Consider the following 13,250-nt stretch of genomic DNA (forward strand, 5'->3'; position numbering starts at 1 on the left):
AGGAAGCCAAGAGGTAACGGCGACTCATGGACAGCTAAGTGACACCAGTGTAATCACCATTCCTCCTTTAAGCAGTAAAGAGGATTAAACAGGACTAGCAGGGAGCATGTTCCTCCCCAGGACAGGGCTCAGCAGGACTGGGATAGTCCATGCAGGGCTCACTTATTTGTGAGCAGTGGAGAGGCTGGGAAGTGCCTGCATGGTCATGCAGGACAGCAAAGGTCTTCCCAGGGCACTCAACCAGGTGGAAACCACAGGGCTTGCCCAACCTTGTGGTTTGAGCCTGTTCAAGCAGTTCCTTCCTTTAACTGACAAAAGCATCTCAGAAACACTCAAACCGAACTGCTTTTCCAAAGCTTTTGTATTTAGTCCACCAGAACCAACGTATCCGAGCCCAGCAGAGCCTGGGAAGGTTTCAGTGCCTGGCTCCCTGGCACAGGGCTGGGGGAAACCAGCATTTTCGAGGAAGAAGCTAAATTCACAGTGAGGCTTGGCCATATAGCACAGACACATACTTGAACACAAAGTGAAATACAGCTCCATACTTGATTATTGCTCCCCTGGGAGAAGCAAGGCATTCAAGCCAGTTCAGAAGTCAGCAACAGTTTCTTACCGGTCATAGTCATCGGGGTCGAGCGGTTGGTAGCTGGCCTGGTAACAATTGATTCTCTTCATGAAGTCTTCCATTGCATCGGTCGAATTACAGTCCCGGTAATCAGGGCTGGACAACTTTACTTCCTGTGACAGGGGAAAAACCAGCCACAAGCGGAGGTTAGGAAGCTTTCCAAGTGAGACCATGCAAATCTCAAAGTCCTGACAAGATCCAGTGATCAGCTGAGCCGCTTTGGAGTCATCACTTATCATAGGACAGAAAAGAAGCAAAAAAGATCCAAAGCTAAGCACAAGGTGAGAAAACCCAATATAAACCACTGCATGACTGGTATGGATGCATCCTGGAAGTGCTGGGGTAGCACCTCACCACTCAATACCGTGGGAAAACTGAGCTTTCTTATGGCTAAAGAAAAGCATCAGGTTTAAACAATTCAAGCTGAGAATGGAAAGTGCATGGGCTTAGGCAAGATGCTTATCCCACGCCTTTTGAGCGAATAAAGCTCCCAGGAGTTAGAGGTCAACCTGGCTGTCCACCACCTGACGCAACATTCAATCCCTTCCCGTGGGTTATCTGCTAGAAGCCACTTGGATGAAAGAAATGGGCAGTGTGACTATCCAGAACTCTTACGGACCTACTTACAAACTCTTAAGGACCTATGCTTACAAATATCTCAAGGGTGGGTGTCAGGAGGACGGGGCCAGACTCTTTTCAGTAGTGCCCAGCAACAGGACAAGGGGCAATGGGCACAAACTGAAGCACAGGAAGTTCCAGCTGAACATGAGGAAGAACTTCTTCCCTCTGAGGGTGACGGAGCCCTGGAACAGGCTGCCCAGGGAGGTGGTGGAGTCTCCTTCTCTGGAGATATTCAAGACCCGCCTGGATAAGTCCTGTGCAGCCTGCTGTAGGTGACCCTGCTTCAGCAAGAGGGTTGAACTAGATGACCCACAGAGGTCCCTTCCAACTCTGACCATTCTGTGATACTCTAACAGGCTGTTTTTTCTGAAGATCTGGGTTTGAGCAGCAACATTACACATTAGTAACTCCACCAGCAACCCTGAAACCAACAGGGTAACACAACCGAGCAACGCACAGCAGCATCCCAGGCCTGCAGTGTATTTTCCGCACCGAACCCAGCACTAAGAGCACCATTCATCTGCAGTGCCCCGTGGAGCAAAAACCTATGCTCAAGCTATAAGTTCATAAAACTTATAGCTGGAGAGAGTCCAGCGGAGGGCTACAAGGATGGTGAGGGGACTGGAACATCTCCACTACGAGGAGAGGTTGAGGGAACTGGGCTTGTTCAGCCTGAAGAAGAGAAGGCTGCGAGGGGACCTTATAAATGCCTACAAATATCTGAAGGGTGGGTGTCAGGAGGATGGGGCCAAGCTCTTTTCAGTGGTGCCCAGTGACAGGACAAGGGGTAATGGGCACAAACTGAGGCACAGGAAGTTCCGTCTGAACATGAGGAGGAACTTCTTCTCTCTGAGGGTGACGGAGCACTGGAACAGGCTGCCCAGGGAGGTTGTGGAGTCTCCTTCTCTGGAGATATTCAAGACCCGCCTGGACAAGGTCCTGTGCAGCCTGCTGTAGGTGACCCTGCTTCGGCGGGGGGGTTGGACTAGATGGCCCACAGAGGTCCCTTCCAACCCCTACTATTCTGTGATTCTGTGATTCTGTGATTTTCTCCCCCTTCAAGTGCTATTTTCCAAAGAAAGGGATTAAATCCTCAAAAAAAATCCAACTTCAGAGTGCTGTAAAGAGGGGCAAAAAAAAAAAAAAGGAAAAAAGATAGATCAAACTGACCATTTTATTAGCATCACGGAAAAGGCTGTGTGCAGCCTCCCAAAAAGCTGATCACTGGCCACGGGACACCAGCTCCCAGCAGGAGCAAAAGCCATGCTCTAGCCCCCACCCCAGCACCCTTTGTGGAACCCATCCCGGGGGCAGAACAAAACCCAACGAAACCCTTAGAATCATAGAATCATTAAGGCTGGAAAAGATCTCCAAGATCATCAAGTCCAACCATCAACCCAATGCCACCGTGCCTGCTAAACCATGTCCTGAAGTGCCACTTTTCTGAACTTTTTTGAACACTTCCAGGGATAGAGACTCCACCACTGCCCTGAGCAGCCTGTTCCAATGTCTGACCACTCTTTTGGTACAGAAGTTTTTCCTAATATCCAATCTAAACCTCCCCTGATGCAACTTGAGGCCATTGACTCTCATCCTATCGCTAGTTACGTGGGAGAAGACTCACAGGCTTTGAGTATCCTGCAACGGATTCCCAGACACCATAAAATGGATCACAAAGTTCAGACATACAGCTGGAGATAATTCTGGAGCAGAGCCCAGTGGAGGAAAGGACACTTTCATTCAAGTTAATTAAGCCCAGGTAGACCGGGTAACATCTACCTGCTCTAGCAAAGCTTAATGGGCAAAGGAGCTCTTCTGCTGGTGGGAAATCAAAGATCCAGCAGCTCCTGAAGGAGACGGGAAGCAGCGTTTCATGCTGTTCTCCCAGACAAGATTTCAGCTAGTGGCAAGAAATCTCTAACCTGAGCTGCTGTTCTTCTCTAAGCAGACCCCAATAGACTTCAGGCAGCTGCATGTGGCTGAAGACAGCAAGTCTGACTGCTCTCTGATGGGATTTAAATCCCTAACTACATCCATCACTCTCAAAAAAGTGGGATTTCTGGGGGATCACCAAAGCATCCTGAATACATTCCTCTCCTTGATATCAAGTTAGACATCAGCAGAAATGCAGAGAGCATAGAATGGAACTGGGGAAAGGCTACAACAACTTTTATTTTCATTGCTTCCAGGTGGCCCTGGGTCCTGAGAGACAAAAGCTCCTTTCTCATTCCAGGACAAACAGATCATAAAAAGATAAAACCCTCTTAATCCTCAACCAATTCTGGGAAGACATTCAGATAAGAAACTGGCTGGGCGGAGGTGGAAAATCCTGCACAAGGGAAAACAAAAGTCTTGCATTTCCGTGCTTACCATAACATTGGTGGCAACAACCGTGGGATCATTGCAGACAGATTCAATGAAGAACACCTGTGAAGCAAAACAAAGCTCACCTGAAGGCCAGCAAAAAGGTTTGTAACATTCAACCAGCTCCTTGCTCAACCCAACCTCCTCTCTCCTTGCCCAGAGGGCTCTCCCCCTGCCCTACTCCCATCCTTTCCTTCTCCAGGGCTTGGGAACAAATGAAGAATTTCATAGCTTTGATGAAACCCAGCAGTGAAACTGCCCTTGTGCAGGAGCATCACAAGGACAACATGTTAGTTAAAAGAAAAAAAAGACATGGAGCATGCAATACAGGCAGCAGCCTGACGGTACCAACCTTGAACCCATTTTCTTTGGCAAAGTTTAAGATCATCCCTCTCCTCTCCCGCGTGGTATTGGTGGCATCAAAAACCTTTAAAAGCAAAGACTTCGATTAGCCCCAAGAGTGCCTGGTTTCCCACTGAGCCCTTCCTCAGAGAAGGAACCACAGAGCGAACTGCCCAGGGCACAGCACCTTCGGGAGCAGGACTGCTGCCAAACCCCGTGGAGCACATCTCTGAGCTTACCGCAATCTGGCCAGCCTCCTCCGTCAGGTACAGCTTGACATCCCTCAAGGCAGCCAGGGCACATTGCCTGCAAAAGAGGAGAGAGACGTGTGGTCCTGATGTCCTCAGAGATGCTCACAGCAGCCAGTGTGCAGACCCCCAGCAAAGGAGGGCAGGCTTTGCAGCTCCTCCTTCCCACCTCCCCCTTTCTCTCAGGGGCATTTAGGAAAGACACCCTCAGTGGGACAAAAATACAAGAGCCATGCGTGCCAAGCGGCATGCTGGTCTACACAGCAGAGGCAGTGGTAGATGAAGAAAAGGCCAAACCTCATGGCAGACCTCACACCCTACATCGCTGAGCCTTGAAAGCGATGTGTTGGTGATCCTGAAGCCACCAAGCCCTGACAACTTCAGTTTTCAGCTCTTGATGCCCAAGTCAGTCCCTCCTTAGGCAGGCAGGGAAACGTTAAGCTAGAGCCCAACTTTTCTGTCCATCACCCCCCAAAACAAGCTGGGCAACCCCACCACCATGGGCTTCACCACCCGTTTGGGACCTGGATCTGAGCACAGACACAGTGCCCACACTCACCTCCTGACTTTCATGGCCTCCTCATTGTCGGGGCGGAAGAAGTCATAGGAGCTGTAATGCTTCACCGCCTCACGGCGATACTCCCCCACGTTGAAAACTGTGCAAGAAGGGCAAAGACCATCAAAACCAGAAGCAGGCGTCAGCACAGCTTGACTCAGCTGCACAGCTCCTGCAGATAATGCTTTATAGCAATGGACATCCTTAGAGTAAAAGGCTCACAATCACAGAATGGTAGAGGTTGGAAGGGACCTTTGTGGGTCATCTAGTCCAACCCCCCTGCCGAAGCAGGGTCACCTACAGCAGACTGCACAGGACCTTGTCCCGGCTCAGGGACATCCCTTGGTCTTCAAAGTGAAGGAGAACTTGGGCTGCAGCAGAAGCCACAGGAGGACATGGATATTTGGCCCATGGGATCTTGGAATGATCCCCCACTACCTCCCACCCCCCAAGGCAGTGAGTTCCCAGAGCAACCCCTGAGGACGCCAGACCTCATGATTTCCCCAGGCAGCCAGCGGAACCCTCACCTTTCGTTGGGACACCGATCCAGTTGAGGTAGCGAGTCAGCTTCTTGGAGATGTAGGTCTTCCCGCGGGCTGGGAGGCCAACCATCACTATCACAGTGGGGGAATTGGCAAGCTGCGGCCCACAGGCTACGAGGAGGAGGAGAAAGCACAGCATGAGCAGTCGTTCATCCTCCAGCTCATCTTGCATCAACCCTACAAGGCACATGTTTCTTGACCCAACCTTCCTCCAAGTCCTTCAGCAGCTAGAAGAAACCCAAAACCTCCGCTCCCTGTACACCATCATCTCTGCATTATCTCCTGTGCATCCCTCTCATTAGCCTGGACAACCAAAACCTCACACAGGCGAATCCATGGACTCATTTTTGCAATGGGACCTGCTGAATGAGCACTTGTCAGAGCAGGGAGCATGGTGGATGGCTCTGCAGCTGCGCATGGGTGAGACACGACTGCCCCAGCTAAGCCGTGCTGACCCAAATTCACCCTGGTGCCACCCAGACCATCTGGGGAGGACAGGAGTCACAGCCTGACAGCCACGGCAAGAGGAGAACATCCGGCTGGCTGCAAAGTGGGCAAGGAACCAACAGCTGCCCCTGCAGGACATCTTTGCCTCAGTTTCCCCATAAAAAAGACCCCCCCACACAAAAACCACAAAGCAAACCCAACCTCCCATTCCCACAGTTTGGTCAATTCTGTGAAAAGCTGAAGAACGGCCGAGGACTTTGGTCCAGCCCCCGCAGCAGCACACTTCAGGCACGGCTGCTGTGCTGAAACACCAGGTCTGCGCTGAGATCTTCACCCACAGGGAGCACCTTCCAAAAGACCTCTGCTAGCTTTGTAGCTGACACACACGCAAATGCAACCAACTGTTTTTTCTGAAGACAAGCAGGGCCTGAGGACTGCAGAACCACCAGCATTTAAAAGTAGATAAGAGGGACTTACTCCTCATAAACCTGTTTTAAGCTGGTGGGGGGGGTTGTTGCTGTAAAGAGGGTCCACGCCAAACAGCTGGAAATCAATCCAGAAGCATCACTTAGTGATGACTTGGCAAGGGAAGAGAAATTCGTCTCTAATCCACCCTTGACATTCACTTGACATGGCCAAGATGCAAACAAGTCACCTGCCAGGCTGCCCAGGTGATTTTCCCCCCATAAATTCTTCAGAAAGTAAATTCCTGGTTCAGTTTGGAGGAAATCGCTGAGGTTGCAGGACTGGGAATGCAGTTTGGGTCCCATCTGGACCCCACGCCCCATGGACCACGTTAACGTGGCAGCATCCCTCTCCCGTGGCAGCATCCCTGCTGCTCTCCAGGGTTTGCCCTGCAGAACTGCTTCTCACATGGTGCTGCACACACAAAGCCAAGCGCTTTAAATACAGGAAAGGAAGATCTTAACGATGCCTAATGGAATTTTGATTAGCCGATTGCCTTTCACGCGCGTGACACGCCATGCCAAGAGCCCTCCCAGCAAAGGCAGGGTAGGCGAGACCCTCCGGGGGATTTCTCACCCACCCTTCAATCCGCCCCGGTGAGACCTCATGGGAAAGGAATGCAGGGAGTGAGTGGCTGGTGGCAGAGCTGTAAAAAAGCAGCTTAATTACGGTCTGGGCGGAGAGATCCGCCTGCCTGCCTGTCCCAGGAGCCGGCAGAGGGGACCAGAGTGACAGAGCAACGCGAGGGGCTCCCCGGGCATGATGGGGTGGATTTTTTCTCAGCGGAGATCTGGGCGAACAAACCAAGAGGTATCCAAAGCGCGTGCAAAGCATGTGGGATTTCCTTCACCTACTAATAAAAAAACACCACCCAACAGTTAAAGGAACCAAATTAAGGCCACAAGGAAGAGGTACGGCATCGGTGCCCAGCAGGGCAGAGATGAGCCACCCATCATCTGCCTGGCTGTCCCACCAAAGCTGACTCAGCAGTCAAGACATGAGAAAACCACCTAAAATAGGCGTTGCGTTTAATTTTGTGTTTTAAATATTCCACATTCCTCAGGCTGGAGCTGCGCTGCGCTGCTCCCTTTGTGTGACCTGCCTCCCCAGGGCTGCAATTCAAAAAGCCCGGGCCAGCTCCCACTGATTCCAGCAGCTAGCACCAATTTTCCACGCTAGGATACCAAGGGAGCTGTGCAACACATTCAGAAAAATTTTTTTTTTTTCCTCTAAGAGTCTCACATCTCCAACCAACCTGTGGGTGCAAGCCTTTTTTTGCACAAAAAAAAGAACCACAATTAAATAAGGGGAGGGGGGTGGGGGAAGAATACCTGAATAAAGAAACTTCTCCTTTCCCTACCTGCCAGAGGACAAATGATCTCACAGAGCAGAGCCAAGAGGATTTGGGGCCATTAAAATTACAGCTCTCGGAGAGGACAGGGACAATGCTGGGTAATGTTCATGACCCTTTGGCTCCAGACAGCTGAGACAGTCCCAGAGCTGGGGCAAACATCCCACCTCCGAAGGTTAAACACCTGCCTTTGCAGAATCTCCCCCCAGTTCAGTTCGCTGCCAAAGGGAAGATCCAGGTTCCCCTTAGACGGTGAAAAAGCATCTGTTCACAGACCTGGGAAGCGCTTCCCTAAACAGCAAGGGCATCTGAGAGTGCAACTTTTTATCAGGAATCTGAGCCCAAACTCAGCTAAATCACAAAAGCCTCCGGAAACCTTGCATCAGGGATGAAACAAAAACCAGTGTTCTGCTCCCAGTGCTTCACAAAGACCTAATTCATCATTTCTTTTCACCACTGCTGGAAAGCTATCAGGGGTTTCAATGCATATTCATTACTTATCGACATCACTCCAGTTAAGTCAAGGTCAGAGACGACTTTCGAAAGGCTCAGTGGGGATACTGAGAAGTGGCTTGTCACCTGTGTCACTTCTAACCCGCTATAAAGTCAGCGCCGACGTGCTCTCACGCTTCACCGGAGTGGGTGGAAGAAGAAAAAAAAGGGAAAGAAATTTGCTTCTATAAAAGCTAAAACAGCTGCCTCCCCACTTCAGGTATTTTTATCGTCTCCTCGCAAGAAGCGTTCCCCCGTTCTCCCAAGCCCACGCCGCACATGCTGCATTAGTCTTCCCCTTTCCCACCTTCTTCCCACCGCAATTCCCCGACCCCTCCGCGGACGCACGGCGAGCGCGTTCCCGCGCCGCACATGGCGCGCACGCCTGTGGAACGGCCGACGTGCCAGCCGTGGGTTCTGCACGGCGTAATTCCACACACCCCGGTCCGCCGAGCTGGAGCGATGGGAGGGAGGAAGGCAGCGGCAGCCCCTCTTCCTCCCCGAGCATCCTCCAGCCGAGCCCCCTCCCCTCGCCCGGCTCTGCCCACCCAGACTTGACTTCTCCAGCCCCTACGTGAGCGACGTGCAGCCTGACGGCAACTGAATGGATCGCCGTCAAAAGGCCAGATGAAGGCATCGCTCCCCATCCGTTCCGGCCTCCCGGTTGGCGAGGGAGCGGACCGTCGGACCCGTTATTTTCACACGTGGGGAGCTTTCCAAGGATGCTCCCAGGGATGCTCCCCGCTCTCTTCTCCCCCTCCGGGGACCACACCGGCCTCGCGCCTCTGTTACACCTCCATTACCACCCGGCTTTGTGCCTCTCTTTGTTGCTGCCGAGGAATTAATAGCACCTAGAGTTTAAAATAGCCACCTCTGGTTTAAAATAAAAAAAAAAAAGCCTAAAAAAAAGCCCAACAGAGCGCAGTGAACGTTGCCCAGCGTGGCTTGTCCCCACCCAGAGACGAATGAATTAGAAGCCACATTACGGTATTAACGAGCCCTGCAGTACCCTAATATATTCAGGTATGTTAGTTTTCTCCTCTGCCAAGAGGGAATTCTCTCCTCTGAGAAACCAGGTGAATAAAGCAGCAAAAAGCCACGGGGAGGCTCCGCCTACACGCGGGATTTCTTTTAAAGGTGTCAGTCCTTGAGAGAAAAAATTAAAAAAAAAATCAAACCGACCAGCTACGTCTGCAAAGCATTAAGCCAGGAGACATTTTACCCTGCTAAAAGCAAAGCCCCGTGGCAACCCAGATGTTCAGTTTGGTGCCGAAAGCCTTTTCCCAGCAAACATCTGCGCCAGGGCTCGGCCACCCCTCGCTGCGTGCCCGACACGGGGCCACAGCATGTGGCAAAGCCATACCATTCTTTTTTTTTTTTTTTATATAGAATCATTAAGGTTGGAAAAGACCTCTAAGTTCATCAAGTCCCACCGTTTTATTGTTGTTATTAACACTGGCTTTTTTTTTTTTTAAAGAAGAACTTCCCAGCCAAGGGAAATCAAAGTCCGAAGCGACTTTCAAGCCTCCTCGCTCAAGAAAAGCATCGGAAAGATTGATTCACCCAACTGCCCCAGCCGCTTCCATCCTTCGCCAGGGTGCCAGGTGCCCCCCCGTCCCCTCCCCCCGGTCCCGTCCCCCCGCAGCCCCGGCTCCGCGCCCACCCGCGCCGCTCCGCGGGGGTTACGCGGAGATTGCACCACGGGCAGCTCGCCGGCTCAGCTGCCGGGAGAGTTAAAAGAGCTTTACTATCGTGCTCTGATCATGATGATTCACGACTCGGTTTATAGTAACTCCGGGATGACCCAAGCCTTCGCTTTTCACTATTATTTTTGAGGCGCGGGGGTTGGTTTTAAGCACCCAGGACGCTTTCTGAGCTGCGGGAAGAAGGGGAAACCACCGCAGAAGTTTCAGAGCTCATTTCCACCCCACCCCCCCCCCGCCTCCTATCTCATCCCAAGCACAGCACAGAGAGAAGCGGTTATTTCCAAATCCATTTCCCTAATCCCCCCCCCCCCCCCCCAAATATATATTTAATAAATCTCAGAGCAAGGCAGCAGACGCGCTGGAAATCGCAGCTGAGCCGGCACCCGGCGAACCCCTCCCTTCCCTTTTAATCCCAGGGCTTGGGGGGGGGGGGGAGGAAGGGGGGGGGGAGGAAGGGGGAGGGTGTGGAAATGGGGACACGCGTGTCCCCGCGCCTGTCCGCATCCTCCGCTCCACGGGGCTGGGAGTCACGGGGGGGGGGGGGGGGGGGGGATGCGGACACCGGTATGATGCCAGAGGAGGAAAAGGGAGGGAACAGGATGCTGATGGGAAAAGACGGGGGGCAGGGCGTTGTAAAGAGCCCCCCACGGGGTACGATGGAGAGAGGGGGGGCTGCTTCCCACGCCCCCCTACGCCAGCCCCCCCCGCGGGGACGCCGCGGTGCCCGTACTCACAGCGGCGGGGCAGAGCCGGCCGGTTGTCATTGGGAAGCCAGATCTTCTGGATGCGGCTTTGCGTCAGCTCCATGGGCATTTTTAAAACAAAGGTCTTTTTGCGCTCCGCGTCCACCCTGGTGCCGTTGCGGGGAGGGGAAGGAGCAGGGAAAAATAGAGGAAGAGCGGGGAAAAAAAATAGTGTATATATATATATAAAATAAAAAAAAAAAATAAAAAAAAAGGTTTTCTGGTTTGAACGCGCGGCCGCGACGCTTTCGGATGCTGCTCAGAGTCTGGTTACGGCGGAGGAGGGGGAGGAGGAGGAGGAGGAAGAGGAGGGACGGGGCTGCAGGGCACAAAGCCGGCAGGGACGGCACGAGTGCGGCCGCGGCGTGCCGGGAGGGAGCGAGCCCCGCCGCTGGTCTCGCTGCGGATCCGGATGCAAAAAAAAATAAAACTGAAAAAAACCAAGAAAAAAAACCTAAAAAAAATTTAAAAATTTACTTTATATTTTTGCGGAAAAAAAATGGAAAGGAAGGGACTCGAAGCGCGGCGAGGGCTGGCCCGGGGTGCTGCGGTGCCCCGGCTCGGCGGGCGGTGGGGCGGCGGGGACGCGGCCGCCTATTTCTAGCCCGGCCGGGGCCGGCGGCTCCCGCCCTCCAGGGGGAGGAGGAGGAGGAGGAGGACGAGGGGGGGGGGAGGAGGAGGAGCAGCAGCGGCGGGGCTCGGCCCGCGCTGCCGCCTGCCGCCGGCCCCACGCACTGCACCGGGGACAAAGGAGGCGGCGGGGAGCGCGGGGAGCCTTTGTTCTGCTGCGCGGGGGGGGGGGGGCTCTCACCGAGCCTTCGGGGCTAAGCCGGGGGGGGGGGGGGGGGGTCGTGCAGGAGTACCCCCAACGCCAAAAAAAAAAAAAAAAAGGGCAAATATAGAAAAAAAGGGAATATGAAAATTAAAATAACAAAATAATAAAATGAAAACTAAAAAGCAGAAGTTAAAAATTGAAATGAATAAAATAAAATTTAAAATAATAAAATGAAAACAAAAGAAAAATTAAAAAGCAAAATTAAAAAAGAGTAACAGAAGTAAAAGGCAAAATAAAAATAAGGATAAATATTAAATGAAAATAAAACACAAAATAAAGAGAAGAATAAATACCAAATAAAAGAAAAAAATCAAAATAAAAATAAGAATGAATACTAACTAAACCTAAATAAAAAGAATAAATACTAAATAAAATAAAAATCAAAATAAAAACAAGAATGATAAATAAAAATAAAAACAAAATAAAAATAAATTATAAATAAAAACAAAATAAAAATAAGGATAAGTGATAAAAAACAAAATAAAAAAATGATAAAAATGAAATACAATAAAACAGAGCAAAATTAAATAATAAAAAATAAAAATAAAGCAAATAAACCAGAAATGAAATAAAAAATAAAAATAATAAAAATTTAAGAATTAAATAAAAAGTAAAATGTAACAAAAAAAGAGAAATAAAAACAAAAACTAAAATCAAATGAACCAAATAATAACAAAAAAAATACACACACACACACCCCCCCCAAAAGATTGACAAGTGGAGCACCCCGCGGTGTCGGGGGGGTTCCCCGGCGCAGCCCTCGCCCCCCCCCCAGTGTCGGGGTCTCTCGCAGCGGCTCCCCGGGGCCCGGTCACGTCGCTCACGTCGTGCATGGCCGCGCTGGGCGGGACGCGGCTTCCCCCCCCCTCCCCCCCCACCGGGGATGCCCTGGCGGCTCCGCCCCCGCCTCCTCCGCCCCGCCCCGCGCCGCGGGCGCGCAAAGACCCCCCCTGCGCGCCCCCCCCCCCCGGCTGGGCGCATCGCCCCGGGACCACCGGGAAAAACGCTCCGGGGGGCGCGGAACCCTCCCCCGCAGCCCCAGCCGTGGGGGCTTGCCAGTTTAGAGCCCAGTAAGTAGCATTTCGGATATTGGGAGTGTTCAACAGCCCTTTTTTTTATATTATCGATGATATTTTTGCTCTGGAAGCGAATTATTACATTTTTATAGCGGATCTAGAAAGTACGTATTTTTGGCTGTCTCCTTAGATGGAGCTAAGATGGATGGAGTAAAAAATGCGCAATCCCTCCCTTCTCCTACGCAGGGGAAAAATATTCACAGGCAAAAAAAAAAAAAGAAAAAAAAGAAAAAAACCCCAGAAATTAGCTACTATGAAGGAGCTGGAAAAGAGCTGGAGATCTGGGATGTGGGAAGGAAGAGGATGAGTGCGGCGAGCGCATCGGTGCGTGAAGGTGGAGATGGGGTCAGACCCAACGGTCTGGACCACCGTGTGCAAAATCCATCCTCGGGAAAGGGTGTTTTTTTCCCCCCAAATCCCAGACCTCTTCCCACGGAGAGCAACGAAAATTCAAATCTCGGCTAAAAACGCCGGTCGGAAGAAGGAAGAACATTCCCGCGATGGTGCGGGACGAGGAGTTGGGGCAACCCCCCCGCTTCCCCCCGCAGCTCAGCTCTCCTCTCCCCTTCACCAAACCCCAAAAGGAGCCCGACAGCGAAACCCCGCCTGAATTAAAATCACAGTCGCTTCAAATTAGATCCCACCTAGTAATTCTTGGCTTAAAAACTCCTGAAGAACTGGAGCGGAAAGCTTCGACTCCTAAATAAATGGCCTGGTTTTCAACGCCACGATGGGTGCTCGGAGCCAGGTCAGCTGGAAGAAGCGTTATTACTATTTATAAGGCATTTTTTCACCGCAGGGAGAGGGTGGGGGGCAGGACTAGGTGCGCCGAGAGGG

General features: G+C 51.5%; 1 protein-coding gene across 5 annotated transcripts in view; it reads right to left on the reverse strand.

Annotated features, from left to right (window-relative positions):
* PFKFB3 (6-phosphofructo-2-kinase/fructose-2,6-biphosphatase 3) overlaps window positions 1–13,250 on the reverse strand; it is a 46,386-nt gene that overhangs the window by 12,094 nt on the left and 21,042 nt on the right. For 2 of the 5 annotated variants that reach the window (XM_075427924.1, XM_075427923.1), the window contains exons 1-7: window positions 10,494–10,667; window positions 5,284–5,409; window positions 4,760–4,856; window positions 4,192–4,258; window positions 3,963–4,037; window positions 3,617–3,673; window positions 614–738 (exon numbers count right to left, since the gene is read on the reverse strand). In XM_075427924.1, coding sequence (XP_075284039.1) covers window positions 614–738; window positions 3,617–3,673; window positions 3,963–4,037; window positions 4,192–4,258; window positions 4,760–4,856; window positions 5,284–5,409; window positions 10,494–10,572 — 626 coding nt within the window. In that variant the 5' untranslated portion in view covers window positions 10,573–10,667. Of the gene's footprint in view, window positions 1–613; window positions 739–3,616; window positions 3,674–3,962; window positions 4,038–4,191; window positions 4,259–4,759; window positions 4,857–5,283; window positions 5,410–10,493; window positions 10,668–10,979; window positions 11,035–13,250 lie in introns of those variants that run through there. The other 3 variants (XM_075427922.1, XM_075427921.1, XM_075427925.1) reach the window with 3 other exon arrangements.

Source organism: Opisthocomus hoazin, chromosome 8 (assembly GCF_030867145.1).
Source record: "Opisthocomus hoazin isolate bOpiHoa1 chromosome 8, bOpiHoa1.hap1, whole genome shotgun sequence".
Classification (NCBI taxonomy): domain Eukaryota; kingdom Metazoa; phylum Chordata; class Aves; order Opisthocomiformes; family Opisthocomidae; genus Opisthocomus; species Opisthocomus hoazin.